Source organism: Pelobates fuscus, chromosome 3, assembly GCF_036172605.1.
Source record: "Pelobates fuscus isolate aPelFus1 chromosome 3, aPelFus1.pri, whole genome shotgun sequence".
Taxonomy (NCBI): Eukaryota; Metazoa; Chordata; class Amphibia; order Anura; family Pelobatidae; genus Pelobates; species Pelobates fuscus.
This window is the reverse complement of record NC_086319.1, coordinates 364810012-364826881: the sequence shown is the minus strand read 5'-3', so window position 1 is coordinate 364826881 and position 16870 is coordinate 364810012. Positions and strand designations below refer to the sequence as shown.

The window sequence follows — 16870 nt, the reverse complement described above, 5'->3', positions numbered from 1 at the left end:
ATAGGAGTTCACACCTCATCTAAACCACACTTGGAAAGTGTTTAATCACTAAGCCCATCTGAAAGACCTGCGATCTCGAACACAGATATGACATTTAAACCAGGCTTCATGGGCAGCAGAAGAATTACAGGAAGTGGCCGCTAACAGGATCCTAAACCATGTCACCTGCTCACCACAATGGTGGCGCAACCGAAAGGTAAAACAAGGCCTCGGTTGTGTAATCTGGATGTAGAAATTAACAGTTCAGTTATAAACCACAGTAGGGAGACCTATATATATGGGAAACAATAAATCTATACAGCTTATATTTACAGGGCTGTTTAGTAGTGAGAATTCAAAGTGAAATTTAACTTTCAAGGTAAAAGTAGCCAAAGTGGAAAAGTTATCTTAATCAGCTATGCACTCAGTTTGGCTACTCTGGCCTTAAAATTGAAATTCACTTTAAAGTCTCACTTTAGTGAACAGTCCTGTTAGATTTAAGTGACTGGACAAAACCCATCAATAAAATAACCCATTATGTTTGACTGGCTGGCTAATTCTTCCCCAAACTGCGGCCCTCCAGATGTTGCTGAACTACAACTCCCATGATTCTCAGCCTATCTATTTCATTCATAGAATCGGGAGAGTTGTAGTTCAGCAACATCTGGAGGGCCGGAGTTTGGGGAAGCCTGGATTAGAACATACACTCTACTACTTAACCCTTTTCCTACCCTCTCAATCAGACATTTTTACACAACCAATAGGCTTTAATAACAGGCTCTAACAGTTATCTGTATTTTATTATGTCACATGGTACACACACTAAATGAAAACGTGGGCTCAGAGGTCTGGAATGGGACCTTGTGAGCATGTCACTGGGACCCGAACTGTGCTTTTGTGGCTTTATGTAAATATCTAACAAAATTGGGAGGAAGATCAGTCTTAACCAAAACAAAATAAAATCTTTATGGGACCGAAAGATAAAACCACATATGACAATAAATGCATATGCATGTCGCAATAATACATTTTACGTTTTTTGTTTTTTTTTAAATCATACATGCTTGAAATTTGTTTAATAGCAATGCAGGAAAATTTGTGCCAAAAAATGGAGTCTGTAAATTGAACAACATCAGAAGATTTGCGCTTTTTAAAAACTGTCCCTTAAATCCACCTCCAAGTTTGTTTAAATGCATGCCTTTTGTCACTCCGTAATGAATTCTTTCTTTAGCATCGCATGTGATGACATTTTTCAAACTTCTACCCATTGCTGAGCATTCGTGGTACAATTTGGTCTCTCCTAAGGTGCAGACATTGCAGGATCTTTGCATACACTTTAATTTACCTGGTCTACGCAACTCAACAGTACACTAGAGGTGAGGCCTTCCCAATTACGAAAAGCAAATACCATTTCGATTTAACCTCTGTGTTGCCTGAAGAATTAACAATGCCCTTAAATTGGAAGAGCCGACTCTAAGATTCCACACTTCCTTCTCAAGGACAACCAAGAGAGAACTCACAGCTTTATTATAGAATCATTTTTAATAAGCCTTTTTAAAGCCGCCGAGAGAAAGGGAAAGTAATTTGGCAGTAGGAGAAAGCTCCGTGAGGGATCCCAAGGCTGCCCAGTTAAGACATTTATGAAGCAATCCTGTTGGGACTTCCATTGCTATTTTTCAGGGCCTCAGGGAGGGGGATGGAGGAACGAAGCTTAGATTCAGAATGTACTCTAGAGGGATCTGATTATTTCTGCTCTCTATTAGCCCTACTCCGTATGAGCTGAAATTAAACAGGCATGGAAACGTGAGTGTAGGCCCGAAACGACATGAATGCAGTCTCCTTCCACGACATGATATAGAAATGATATCCAGAGTGAAATATGCCACTATATTTTATATCAATCTGTGTTATTGAATACCGTGTGTAAAATTCCTTTTATTTAGTAAGTTCCTCCACGTCCCGAATAAACCATTTTAGGGTGAAGCATACAGCAGTGGTCAGATTAGCTGTGTTATACTATTGTTAGTCGTGATTTCACTTGTCTTGCCTTTAATTTACCAGAGTATTAACACGTTTATTGCACTGGGATACTTTTGTCATTATTATGAAGATGATTATAATTACTATTAATGTATTAAAAGAGCACCAACGCACTATGCAGCACAGCACCACTGAAATATAAGAAAATCAATCAAACGAATAGATGACTAAAAGGAGTAGATGAGAGCCTACAATGTAGGTTTTATCACAACCCATGAGCAGTATTCCACTCAATTCTGTATAGTAAAATACTTAGTATGAGACAGTAGATGCATTAGATAGGATGCTGTGATTTTCAGCATTTTAACAGTTTATCATCATATGCTATGAGTGGCATGCAAAGTGTACACCCGGTACTTCATCCGGGGAACAGAATTCAGGGAAAGTAAAATAAGTCAGTTCAAAGGAATTCCGAGGTTGATACCCCTTACATGTTTTTCTTATGTTTCTTTTATCGTTGTTACCTTCTATTTACTTTCAAATAATATAAAAGAGGCAAATACACCCGGGAGATATATGATTATATATGTGATGACATTGCGCTGTATTTGCACATGATATATCCATTTCTTTTTTTTCTGCAACGTATACTTATTTGCCTCAATAAAATAATAAAAAAATAATAAATTAAAAAAAAAGTTTGCATACCTTGGCAGAATATGTGAAATTGTGGCATTGATTTTGAAAATATGATTCATCATGCACAAAATTTTCTTTTATTGAAGGATAGTGATTATATGAAGCCATTTATTATCACATAGTTGTTTAGCTCCTTTTTAAATCATAATGATAAGAGAAATCACACAAATAGCCCTGATCAAAAGCTTCCATACCCCTGAATGTTTGGCCTTGTTACAGACTCACAAGGTGATACACACAGGTTAAAATGGCAATTAAAGGTTAGTTTCCCACACCTGTGGCTTTTTTGAAATTGCAATTAGTGTCTGTGTATAAATAGTCAAGGAATTTGTTAGCTCTCACATGGATGCACTGTGCAGGCTAGATACTGAGCCATGGGCTGCGTACTACGTAACAATGTAATGGAACTTTATAAAGATGGAAAAGGATATAAAAAGATATCCAAAGTCTTGAAAATGCCAGTTAGTACTGTTCAATCACTTATTAAAAAGTGGCAAATTCAGGGATTTCTTGATACCAAGCCAAGGTCAGGTAGACTAAGAAAGATTTCAGCCAGAACTGCCAGAAGAATTGTTCGGGATACAAAGAAAAACCCATAAGTAACTTTGTAACTTTGCTTTGGAAAAAGATGGTGTGGTTGTTTCAAGGAGCACAATACGACACTGTGTGAGCTGTGTGTTTTGAACAGCAATGTTTTCAGCTGCAGGGTTAAAAGAGGAATGAAGCGAACTGCGTGCCTGTAGTGTTCCTTCAAAGTGGCCATGTCCCATTATGGGGTCTTTACATATTTAGTCACTCTCAGATTGAGAGTGATCACCTTAATAAGGTTTTCAAGTATAGCGCTGACACTTTTTTGTTTATATATTGTGTGTAAAGTTTTTAAGGATCTTTGTATGTGTATAGCTGCTGAATCTACTCACGTTTTTACTTATATTTATTTTTATTTATTTTTAAGATCTGCGCTCTCCTATTTTGTCTAGATTTATCTTTACATATTTAGCAAATGTACCCAAAGTTAACATCTGCATTTGCTATGTGCAGATGAAGAGTTATACTTGCCTAACGCTGTCCCTTGTAACCCATCCTCTTTTTTCAGCTCTTGGAACGTCATCTTTACTGTTTATCGTTAGATTATTAAGAGTTATTCTCTGGAATGTAGCTCATTTAAAATAAATTCAGCCTAAAATGGTAATTACTAATATCAAAAAGGTGGAACTACTACATTCTGCTTCATCTTATTTCATAATGTAGTGGCCCCACATGGTCTGTTTGTAGGAGATTGTTACATTTTTATTTTGAATTGTTTTTTGATCATTAATGGAGTGCACACACATTGATATGGAAAATGCAAATTAGCCAAGCAATCAGTCTCAATCACAAAATGTTAATCTCATCAACACCAATATTTTTCCTAAGGTTTTAGAATCTCTGAATCCATTCAGGACTCTTTCCACGTTCCCCCATAATACACTGTCTAACTACGGACTTCTTAGATCAATGGTTTCCTCTTCTTAGCATGCAATATTAGGAGTTGTATTTATAATGAGAAAACATATGCGGCAGATATGTACAATGGCCAGCTCAGATCATCACTAAATTCTCATTTATTTATTTTTATTCTTTATTTTAGTATGGACAGCAAAACGTACAATACATGGTGAGCATGGTCGTAGCATTCACAAAATATAATCTCCTCGCACATCTCCTCGCTTATCCAATTTTATGTAATGCTAGATTTAAGATCTCCTCTACCAACTTTCCCATGACCTCATGATTGGTATAAAAGTTTTGTTTCTTAGTAAATGAGTGAGTGGAGAGGGAAATGAGGCCAGAGAGCATCTTTCTGCACAAATAATGCTCTGTGTTTTTTTGGGAACCCATATGAAAAACTGTGCCAAACCTGCCCCCATCCACAAGGACTCTAGGCCTACTTACCTTCTTTGCTCTGGGTATAATTTGGCATTATATATTATAATATAAATTTGGCAACCCTAGACCTCAATTCAACTTTGAAAAGTGAAGCTAATTTCTGGAGATGCAATGTTGCTTATTTTGTCATATGAAGTTATCTATAACTTTTTGTAAAAGTGTTAAATCTTTCTTAGTAATCATAATAGGGAGTGACTGAAATTAAAAAGAGGATTCTCCGGAGAAAGTCATTTCTACAGAATTAATTCTTGATTTTCTACATTTTTTTAATGCCCATGTGCCACAATAATTGCTTTACTGATTTATGTTATTGTTGTTCACTTTAGCTTTATTTAAGTTTACACTTACCTACAGTAATATATCCCCCCAAAATTAATTAAGTTTAAAAATGCAAAGGCCAAATGCATGTTAATCAAACAGTGCACGTGCAAGGCATATTATCGCCACGTATATTTTTGATGGAAGGTATACCTGCAACCAAAAAGAACAAAATGCTATAACTTCTAACATTTATTAACATTGTGTTAAAAATGTCTCGTTTTAATAAAAAAAAAAAAAAAAAAGTCAGTTTTACTGCTTCGGTTAATCCAGAAATCTGTTTCAAGTCTCTGATGGGCCCAGAGCAAAGTTTAGAGGCGTTGAGTCAAAGTACAAGTTCTAAAGAATGTTCTAAAGAAAATCTTGAATGCACACGCAGCATTTTCTGACTAAATAGAGAATTGTCTACATTTATATTCAACTGATAAAAAAAAAATATATATAAAAATATATATATATAAAAAAATATTGTGAAATTACATGTAAACAGGCACACGCTCAGTAATTGTCCAATAGGAGACCGTGGACAGACCAGGATTGACGGTAAATACAACAAATTAAAATGATGGGGAGTAGATGGAGTAATTATTTCCTACGTATACAAATAATGCTTTTGATGCCTTATGCATGTTGAAATTCAGCAAAGTTGTACTAACATTGCAGCTTCATTTAGAAGAGAACACATATGAAGCTGTCAGGTTTATTTATTGAAAGTGAGATATCAAAGTGAATTCAAAGTCGATTTCAAATTTAGGTCCAGATTAGCCAAATTGAAAGCATAACTGGCTTACAAAATATTTCCAATGGGTTTATTTTAAACTTGAATGTGAAATTCTCTTTGCGTTCATTTTTAATTCTTACTAGTGAATGACCCTGTAATTAATTAAGAATCCTTAGTCAGCGGTTTGCAGGAGCAGACTGATTTAATAAAACAAGGAACACAATTTCGTCATATCTCAAAAGGTGAAAATGGCAGCTTAGCAAGTGAAAAAAAGAGAAAAAAGAAAGTGAAGAAGGCAACACACCTCCTCTCCGGTATCATCGAGCACAGACAATTAAATGTAACGAGCAACAGCAAGTTCTCCAACACATTCAGATAGGGCCCTGGCGATTATTACTAACAATGAGCATGGCACCATGGATGAGGTGTTTCGGCATTCTGTTCTAGAACGTGGTGCAATCACCATGGATATCAGTAGAACCAGCAGTCGCAATCCATAGGTTTTTCATCTTTTTTTTTTTTTTTTTAAACTCTGCTTCTCATTATATCTTTTATATTTTTAGGAGATATCTTAGTCCCTGCTAATCTAATATCGACTCCCAAGGTATTACATTCTGGTATATTGTGGTCTTACGTGTTCCCAGATTGCACCGCTGCAATCTATAATGAATGTGGCGGTGAGGCTCATTTTCCTGTCCGCCCGCACCTCTCACGCCTCCCTGCTATCAGTCCCTACATTGGCTTCCAGTTAGATATAGGGCTCAATTTAAAATTCTGGTGCTTGCTTACAAATCTCTAAATAATGCTGCTCCAACCTACTTTTCCTCCCTAATACACAAGTATGTCCCGTCAAGGCCACTGAGCTCTGCCAAAGACCTACATATATCCTCTGTCCGTACTCCCACCTCTGATGCTCGTCTCCAAGATTTCTCCAGGGCTGCACCTCTTATGTGGAACGCCCTTCCCTTCTCTGTAAGACTTTCACCCAGTCTCCAGTCATTCAAAAAATCATTGAAAACTCACTTCTTCAAAAAAGCATTTCAATTAAACTGTTAGCAGGTTTTTATCACCCACCCCCCATGACTCCTCTCCTGCAACTGTCAAAAATTACCTACGAAGCCCTCAATGAATAGTTTTCTAACAACCTACTTCGTACCCCTACTTTTACCCTTTGTGTCACTATACCCCACTCCCTCTAGAATGTGAGGTGACTGGTTACAATTACATGTCTGTTAGCCCACCCATTTTACAGCGCTATGGAACCTGATGGCGCTATATAAATGATAAAATAACAATAAAATAATAATATTGAAGAAATGCTAACAAGTAGTAAATCTATTAGTGAGATACTTTTGAGTGACTAGGTTTTTTTTTTTTCCTCCCAATAGCTCACTCTAACGTGACATGTAACACTGGTGAAAGATAAATATCTTAATTTACAGAACGGATTAACCTGGATCAGAAAACTGCAACTATGCTTAACCTAAAGGCTGATTGTACACTATACTAAATCAGTAATGTCCAACCACGGCTATCTGGGATTTGTTATACAGCTTTTCCAATAACCCCTGGTTAGATTTTCTCTCTTCATAAACATAGTAGTCATTTTATGAGATTGTAAATCAATACAAAAATCACTAAAACATGACTTAAATGCAGCCGCCATTGAACACTATTGAATACAACATGGAAAATCCCCTATAACTTGTGTTAATCTTTTTTCGCATGATGCTACATTTCGGGTTTTTTTTTAAAAAAAATGTTTATTAAGACCTCAGCAGATAACATTTAATCCAATTGTTCTACATGTATTCACTTTTCAGGCCTCACAAGCAAAAATGTGTTAAATATTGGAAATATGAAAATATAATGTTAAAAATCTTCAGTTACAGTTTCACTTTAAAGAGATTTGGTTGTTGATATAAGTGTGATATAAGTAGCTGTAATTATGGTATGACTGATTGTACCAGACACGGTGGTTTCAGGAGCATTGTCCTAGGTCCTACAAGTACGTGCATGAAATGGTGCAGTAAATAAGCACCATCCAATGGATGCCAGTTATTATTAATGAGAGAAGTCAGAGGTGGGAGGCCAGACTTGTTAAACCTGACAGAAAACCCATAATATCTCAATTAACTAAGTACTCTTTACAATGGTTTACAGTGGGTATTCTGAACACGGGCCGCAGCATGAGAAGACATTTCAATCTTGGCTGCAGAAATATGAGGCTACAGGGATCATGGAAGCACACAAATGGCAATAATAAGATTTACAAAAAGCCAACTGGTCAAATAATTCAGCCCTTGTGTGTACAATTTGTAATAAACTGCATGATTCCAATGGTCTTGCCTTGTGTCAATGTTTCAGGCTGGTGGTGTAATGTGGTGGGGGAATGTTTTTTTGGGGGGATCATGTTTGCTTTATTAATACTAGATGATAATTAATTAAATCTAATTGTTGTAGTTGACCAGGCCATGAATGAACATTGGACAAACCGGAAAACGGCCAGTGGGGCTAAATGTTCACAGGTCGAGGGCCCGATAGTAGTCATTCCTTTTATACAAAAATAAACTGATTTAGAATTATCTTGGAGGAGACGTTGCAAGCACCCTGCACTCACAAACAAGGACACACATGTACAGGGTGACAGGAACCGTGAAGCACTGCTGTGACACGAATATAAAGGTGTACTCACATGTATGTGTCTTCTTGGTTATCGACAGACCTAAAAAGAGAATAACAAGAGAAACACATCAAGGTGAGTTTTTAAAAAGATACAAATACTATCTAACTATATACATATATATATCTTCATAAACGCAAAGCAAGTTACCCATACAAGAGAAAAGTTATAGAACAATATAAAAGCAATTACATGTTTAGCAAACATTTTGTTAGCACAGTTGATATTATTTGATCCACATATAGAAATAATAAATTTAAAGATCCCAGCAGTCTACAGCTAAGTAAGTGTGTGTGCGTGTGTGTGGTGTTTGTGTGTCAGTGCTTATCTGTGTACGTGACAGTGTTTATTTGTGTGTGCATGCACGTATGGCAATTTGTTTTGTGTATTGCTGTGCATTTGTGTGGCAGTGCATTTCTATGTGTGCCTGTGAGACTTATCTATGTGTATTTATGTCTGGAGGTTGTATTGGTGTATGCATGTGTGCACATGTGGGACTGTGTAACACATACATGCATACAGCATCACAACAAGAATGCCATACCACACAAGCTTGCATTTAACATTGTGAAATAAATTGGTGCCAGTATTCACAGGTACAGTGGATGCAAGTGTTATGTGTGCACACCACATTGCAGTAAACAGTTTACTAGCATTTACTGGGTTGAGGGGAAAAAAAACTACTTAATGGTACGATGTAACTAGGGACCTGACACCCACCCAGAGGTGCAACTAGAAATCACCGGGCCCTAGTGCCAAAATTGCCATGGGGCCCCACGTTATGTCTCATTCCCCCATCCCAGCCCCTCCACATGTCTCATTCCCCCCTTAGCCCCTCCACGAGTCTAATTCCCCCCTAGGCCCTCCACTTGTGTCATTATCCCTCCCAGTCCCTCCACATGTCTTATGTCCACTGCGACCCCTGCACCTGTGGTAGTTATGCCGCTGCACCCAACACACATGACATTCTATTATATAGAAATCTGACTTGTCTGAACTAGTCATATGTATGTCTTCATATGTTTCTACTCTCAGTATCCGTGTAGTCCATACCTAGTCTGTACCATTGTAGGCCATGTTTTTCATATAGCGTCAATACCACCACCGTAAATGGCTCAGTAACAGAGACTGAGAATTATACATAAAGAGTAATGAAATAGGAGGAGAACTGATGGACACAGGAAGTGCTGTATGATCACTAATTAACAAATGGAAACATAAAAGAGTCATAAAGGTGAACAATTTAATAGTGCTAGAGAAGCCCGATAGAATTTAGAGACAATCCTGTAGTAGATCTGCTACAAGTGTGTCCTTGTGTAGGACAATCCGACTATTAATGATAATCACAAACTGTTATTGCAAGTGCTTTTAGTAATTCCAAAGTTTGGTTGCACAAATTGTTAATGGAGCTGTAATGTTCACTTAGGAACATAAATCACAGGCTCAAGGCAAGGACAAGGGATGCTGGACAAGACGTCTAAAATCCTGGGTGTGCAAAAATATAAAAATACTTAACTATTAACCTACCATGGTATTGCCTATAGCAAAGAAAACAATAAGCATTATACACACATTACACAATTACAGGGATATTTAGTATTTGCCAAACATTTTTGCCAAACAATTTTTTGAAGGTGACAATTTAAACAATATGTTGTTTAGAAAAAAATAAAATATAAAAATAAAAAAAAATGAATATCTTTATATATGTACAAAGAGTAATTCTCACCCACAGGATATATCTATTATGGCATGTCCTATCTCATCGTATCAGATATTCCCCATGTCATTTAGAAACCCCTTAAGGACACAGCTTCAGAAGCGAAAGGATAACACGATGGAAAAATTCCGTCATGTGTTCTTCAGGGGTTAAGAAGTATTTTAAAACTCATCTTTTTATGAACATCTATCATTTTTCATGACTGTGTGTGTACCTGCTCTTGTTAAGACACTTCTCTCATACCTTATTCACTCTTTCACAAATCATTCTAGGGTTCCTCCACATACCACATTTTTGTAGGCATCACATTTATCAATCTATCCCCCACCCCCGCCACATTGTTCTTCATCGCGCTCGTCTTTCGTGCTTCTTTCCCACTTCCTCAGGGTCCTGTTCACCTCTTCTATCTATTTTATTTGTCAATTATTTCCTATTGTATAACCATGTTTGACAATTACAATACACAGTGGAATTTGTTGGTGCTATCAAAATTCACAATGTGGAATAATCACCATGAAAATGAATGGAATGTTCCTGCTGATTGCTTCACTTTTAGAACTTCGCCCCTGAGATCAGTCATCAGGACATGCCTAGCAATAAATATGAGATATGGTGCTAAACACACTTTAGAATTCGGTATCTTGATAACTATGACCAAATTAGTTGCGTTCAGAAAATAGCAGCAGCATTCGGGGAGTGTAACTCCTACTAATTTCTGCAGTACTGAATTCCCTAGCCCTAAAAAAAAAAAAAAAGCATTAGGGAAAAATAATTTTATTGAGTTACCACCAAAGGGACCTTGCAACATTCTAACATCCCAACAAGTCTTCCAAGGCTTTTGGGATGGAAACATTATTATTGGAGTATCCACAGTGGCAGAACATTTATTAATGGAGCACCTAAGTCACCCAGACCACTTCATTATGCAGTTGTCTTACAGTTTTAACCCTCCAAGGTAAAACCGCCGTTTTGTAAAAATGGTGACATTTACTTTCAATGGTTGAACAAGCCTCTAATGGCCGTCATACTTTCAGACTTTGGAGAGGTTTCTGCTGTAACACGCAAGTTTGACTCTGTCCTGTATCTCGAATGTCATCAAATACAATTCATCAAAGCATTTGATTGGATGAGAGCTCAGCAGACGTGCATCAGGTACCCTGTACTCATCTAAGAGGAGCATTGAATTAGACTAGTGACAAGCAAGCAACGCCTCCTCGATGATGTTACAGGAGCCTGAATGGGCGTCAGCAGTGGTGTATTTCGGTTTTGTGCTGCCCTAGGCGTGATGAAACTCTGGCACCCCCGACACACACACATACACACTAACAGACACACATACACATTCACTGACAGACACATACACACATTGACAGACACAGTTACACATTCACTGATGGAGAGGCACACACACAGACTGACAGACATACACATTCACTGACAGACAAACATTGACAGACACAGTTACACATTTACTGATGGAGAGGCACACACACATTGACAGACATACATATTCACTGACAGACATACATACATACTCAATGGCAGACACACACAGTCACTGACAGACACATTTACACTCTTACTGACAGCCACACATCCAATCAGAGTCAGACACACACACTGAGTGATTCCTCGCCGCCCTTCTACAAACTGAGCAGTTGCCAGCCTCAGGGGGCCCAAAGTGGCATGCCAGCTTATCGGCTCCCAGGACAAGAGGCTGAGAAGGTATTTGCTGGCATCTTAGGGGGGGGGGGCTGCGTTTTTTGTCGCAAACCTGAAAGTGCAGCCTAAGGCAAATGCCTTGTCAGCCTCATGCTAAATAGAGCGCTGGGCAGCAGCGCAGCGGGAGTGTTAGCGCTGGAAAAAGGTAAATAAAATAATTTTTTATGGGTTTTACACAAAAAAGGGGGGTCCTAAACCTAAAGGATAAGGACACTGTAGTGTTAGAAATACATGTCAATGTTTATGAGGTTTTAAGGTGGACACCTTGCTCTGAATGCTGGCTGGGTGAGTGCTTACTTATTGCCGGGTATCTGTTTATTTTTTATTTATCAATTTTTTTAGGTGAAAAAGGTGAGATTTTAGTTTGGCATGCATGCGTGCCTGACTGTCTTGAAGCTGTGCTGGGGAGCTCTTCTCAGAGTTGCCCACACGCAGAGCCCTGCTGACGCTTTCATCATGGGGAGAAAATCCTTGTGTTTGTTTTGTGCAGAACAAGCGTGTCTTTTTAATAAAAAGTTGTTTGTTTTTTTAAATTGTAATTTTATAAAGAACATATTATATTTTCCTAGCTTGGAGAGCTGGGTAAACCACTCCACTGTATCTACCATTAGCATTTCTTCTTTACACTGCTCAGAAGAAATCTGTGGATCAGTGTTACATTCCAAACTCACGTGCAGATCTAAAATAATAGCTTTTGTAGAAATAGATTATAATGGCGCTGATATCTGCAGTAATCACACATGGATCCACCAGCTGTGCACTAAAGCCCGCTGTCTTGTAAGGGGCCCAGTTGAGCACAGGGGCCCTTTAGTGCTATGTGTTCCAGTTGGGGAGACAGATATATCTTCCCAAAAATGATCACCCTTACTAGATGCACCAGCCCGTAGCTGCACTACACAGATTGGGGCAGGAAAGACGAAGCTTATAAACTCCAACTAATTCCCACTGAACGTCATGGAAACCACCCTTCTGTACACAATCGGTATGAAAACAGGAGGGTGACCAAAAGTGTGTATTTATTATGTTTGTGTATTTATCTTTGTGTATCAGTGCGTGTGTCAATGTTTGTACCTGTTTATGTGTCATTGTGCACCCACGTGTCTATGTGTGTGCAGCATTGTGTTAATCTTTGTTGGTGGCAGTGTATGTCTAAGAATTTGTGTGTCTAGCATGGAATAGATGTGTCTTGTAATATGTATTTGGGTGTATGTATGAGAATGTGTGTGCTGTTAAGAAAATGTATCTATGAGTGTATATCTGTGTGTGTCTGGGAAAGTGTATATGTCTCTGGGTTTCTGTTAGTGCGCATGTCTGAGATTGAGCGTGTAGGGGTGCAAAATGGTTTTGTAAGAGGTCCCGCGATTTCTGATGTTAGATCTGACAACATACAAAACATGACCTGTTCAGTTATACTAAACATCAGCTTAAAATAAGAACTCATTTAAAAATGATCAAATTAACTTAATAAAATAATTGATATCAGTTATCTGGCCTACATTTTGCAATTCCCAGATTGATTCTACACAATTCCCAGTTTAGTTAAGGCATCCGACATTGTGTTTTGTACGTATAAAATTGTGTGCTTTTTACATGTAATGGAAAGGAATATAAATTCTATATAGATTGAGATTTAGAATGTTAAGTGGGAAGTGTTAGGATGGGTATATGAAAATAAAATAAATAAATAAACAAGATAGAAAATATGCATATTTAACAACATAGCTGACCTCAAGATATCTGAGCGTCATTATGCAGCAAACAGAACTACTGTGAGTCATTCCAGAGTCTGGTAATGGTGGGAGCCATGGGTTACCTTTAGAGCCACAAAACCAAAGCAGAATAAAGCTAAAATGAAATGGTGCTTCATAATATTAGGCAGGTTTTGGTCAGGAAACCATCTTGACAACAAGGAAGGAGTAAGAGACAGCAGACAAGTTGTTTTGTGTGTGTTTAGAGCAGTAGCATTGTGTGTGTTAACTAACAAAGGCCAAAGTCTCAGACAAACATAGATGACAACACTGTATTCAGTGAGTGGGCATCACCGTTTCTTTTATTTTGGGAAAAAATACTTTGATCATAATGATACCGGAGAAACTGACGGAAGCCAAGCACAGAGAGATGGACACAGGTTTCTTCAGGAAGGAAGAGATTCTTTATTGGATCACCGATCGGGACTCAGAGGGACTAGCGTCACCAAAATACAGCAAAGTCTGAGTACTGAATACATAGAGTACATTCCTTATATAGCACTGTAGCTCCTCCCACAATTAACTACACCCACACATACCCTTAACCTATTTAATAAATAGAGTCTAAACTCATCCATCCGGTCTAACCACGTGGCTCATCTGATACAAAGGAGAGGGACGCGTAATTCCAGTTCTTACATTCCTGCACCTGGTCAGTACAGTGATAACAGTATCTTAGCTACGTGTAATTAACTAACTGATACTACAAACACATATACATACATATGCCTTGTGGCAATCTTAGCCTGCTAAACTTGTATTTTACTGGAATTACATCACATTCCCCCCTTTGATGCCTCTGATATTTCACAATTACTTGAGGCATCACTTAACCTTGGTTTGCATATACCTCAGGTTACCATGAACCAGACCAGACTTATCTTATGATGTGAATCTTTTAACACTCATCTTCCTGCATTGGTTCTCCTTGATCTAGAGCCTTATACTTATATATCGCCATTATCTGTGCAGCAGCCTTCCTCTCTGCTATACTTCCTATCAGGCTTTGCACAGACCTAACTACTAAGGGTATAAGACACGGTAGGAGTAGACACAACAGTAAAATCAGTAGGACTCCACCTACCACTGCCTTAAGCCCTCCAAACCACTCATACCAGCTACCAAACCAACTACTTGGATTGTACCCTTTCCATACCTGAGTAGGCACATGCACTAGTTTAACCATATGGCTAGTAAGCTCAGCTATTGCTTGCCCTTCGTCATCTATTTGAAGACAGCAATTGCTCAGGTTAAACTTCCCACATACACCTCCCTCTACTGCCAAAAGGTAATCCAAGGCTAATCTATTTTGGTACACTGCTGTCCTCATCCTGGTATTATGCTTCGCTAGAAGATTGAGTGCTTGTGAGGTCTCATTAGTAATAATCTCAACCACCGCCTGTAATCTTATAATACGGTTGAGCATATAAATTGGGGTTCTATAACCAAAGGTACCATCTTCTGCCCACGTGGCTGGCCCATAATAATCTATGATACGCTGGGGAGGCCATTCATTATCTTCCCAGGTGCCTATCTCTAAGGGTCCCCTTTTCTTCCTATGATTCACATCATACACTTTAACACCTAAAGTCTCACCTGTTTCAATCGGTAACAAGAAGAAGGATGGTTTGAGCATACCCAACACACATGCCCCTTCCCAGTCCTGTGGCAACTCCGAATAGGCTTTCTTACCACAGATCCAGTACAAATTTGCTGGGGCTCTCCAGGTAGATGTGATGGATAAATCAAACCACACATCCTTTAAACTGGCATATCTAGCAAACGGGTTAGATGGTTCTGAGACATTTGAAGCCGACCACCAAGTTGTATTTTTAGTATCATCATCATAAGCTTTTTGCCCTAGACAAGTTAATTCTCCTACAGAAGTATTATACATTATTCCTTTCCTTGCTATGCAAACATAACCTATGATGGAGGTCTTTAATCTCCACTCAGATTTACCTCTAACACTCAAATGATAATCGGCTTGTGTAGATATTAGTTGGTCAACTGCCTCAGAACCGGACATTACCTCCTTTGCTTCCCAAGGCCATTGGTCTCCCATGTTAGTACCTCCACACACATAGCAGTTGGTAACATTAAGACTACCGGCAATACTTTCAGCTAGGTCAATGAACAGGTTTTTAGCGTTATGGGGGATCTTATTATCTATACTCATCTCTTCATAAAAGGAATGGTATACTTGATGAGTCTGGGAGGATACCGTATCAGTCTCTATTCCTATAAACAATAATGTCCCAGGATCTAAACCCGTCCCGTATATCTGAAACCCAAATAAATTTCCATACTTATCTAGGAACTTGTCGGGGTTATTAATAAGTATATGGACTGGGTTGCATTCCATAGACTTACAATAAGGGCTAGTCGGCAACTTAGTCACTATCATGTCTTTATCTACTGTCTGTCCCCAAGTCGCCCACCCCACACAAGACCAATATGGACAAAAGTTATAGTCTTTATTTGGGCATCTAGGACTCACATATTTATTTTTACTACTGGGACAAATATATTTATCATTAGACCCATACGTCCTCTCCCATCTAAGATCCCCACATACATTCCACGGTTTTCTACCACTTGATATCGCCTTACATGCATCAAATAGCAGAACACCCGAAGAATGTACGGATTCTAACACCGTCTTATTAATTAGGGTCCCCTGAGGATCTCCATTCCTGAGAGTCAACCAAATTGTACGAGGTTGATACTCTGGACTGAAGCACTTAGGTTCTCCTACTCCTAAATGGCACACACTATAGTCTATATTTAGGTATCTACATCTTGATACCTCTCCTTTACATTCGTATTGTGAATGCCAAATTAGGGTTTGGGAAATATGGTTACCTGTTCTCGTAGTCTTAATGCATACCTCACAGCTAGGAGTGTCGGTACCTCTACCTTCCTGAATATAAAAACACATATAAATAAACACAATCAAAAGCACATCTTTCGCCGTCATCCTCAGTCTTCGTCCGTGCGATGGAACCTCAGCTTCCAGGATGTGAGGGCTGCAGGGAATGGAGTTCTGCTCGTCTTCACAGGTGTCCCTTCGAGACTTTCCTGGCTTATACACTATGTGTTGGTAAGCGGACAGGCTTTATTATGGCCTTCTCACTCACACCTGTAACAATAAAATTTGTAATCCACAATAATTCCTCGTTACTCCGACTGAGTAGTGCGTTTCAACCGGATCTTGCAGGGATTCTCTGGATCTGCTGTAATTTGCCAAGAATCGACTGCTGCTGGTTTAACCCTGGAGTGATGTATCCACGGAGTTACTTCGGCTACTTTTATCGCTGTAGGGGTAGACAAAAGAACAACATAAGGACCTCTCCACTTGGGCCCTAACG

At 38.6% G+C, this 16870-nt stretch overlaps 1 protein-coding gene across 2 annotated transcripts in view; it reads right to left on the bottom strand.

Moving 5' to 3' along the window:
* LOC134603400 (nuclear receptor ROR-alpha) overlaps window positions 1-16870 on the bottom strand; it is a 500942-nt gene that overhangs the window by 171155 nt on the left and 312917 nt on the right. For both annotated transcript variants that reach the window (XM_063449322.1, XM_063449324.1), the window contains exon 2: window positions 8322-8351. In XM_063449322.1, the coding sequence (XP_063305392.1) occupies window positions 8322-8351 (30 nt within the window). The remainder of the gene's footprint in view (window positions 1-8321; window positions 8352-16870) is intronic.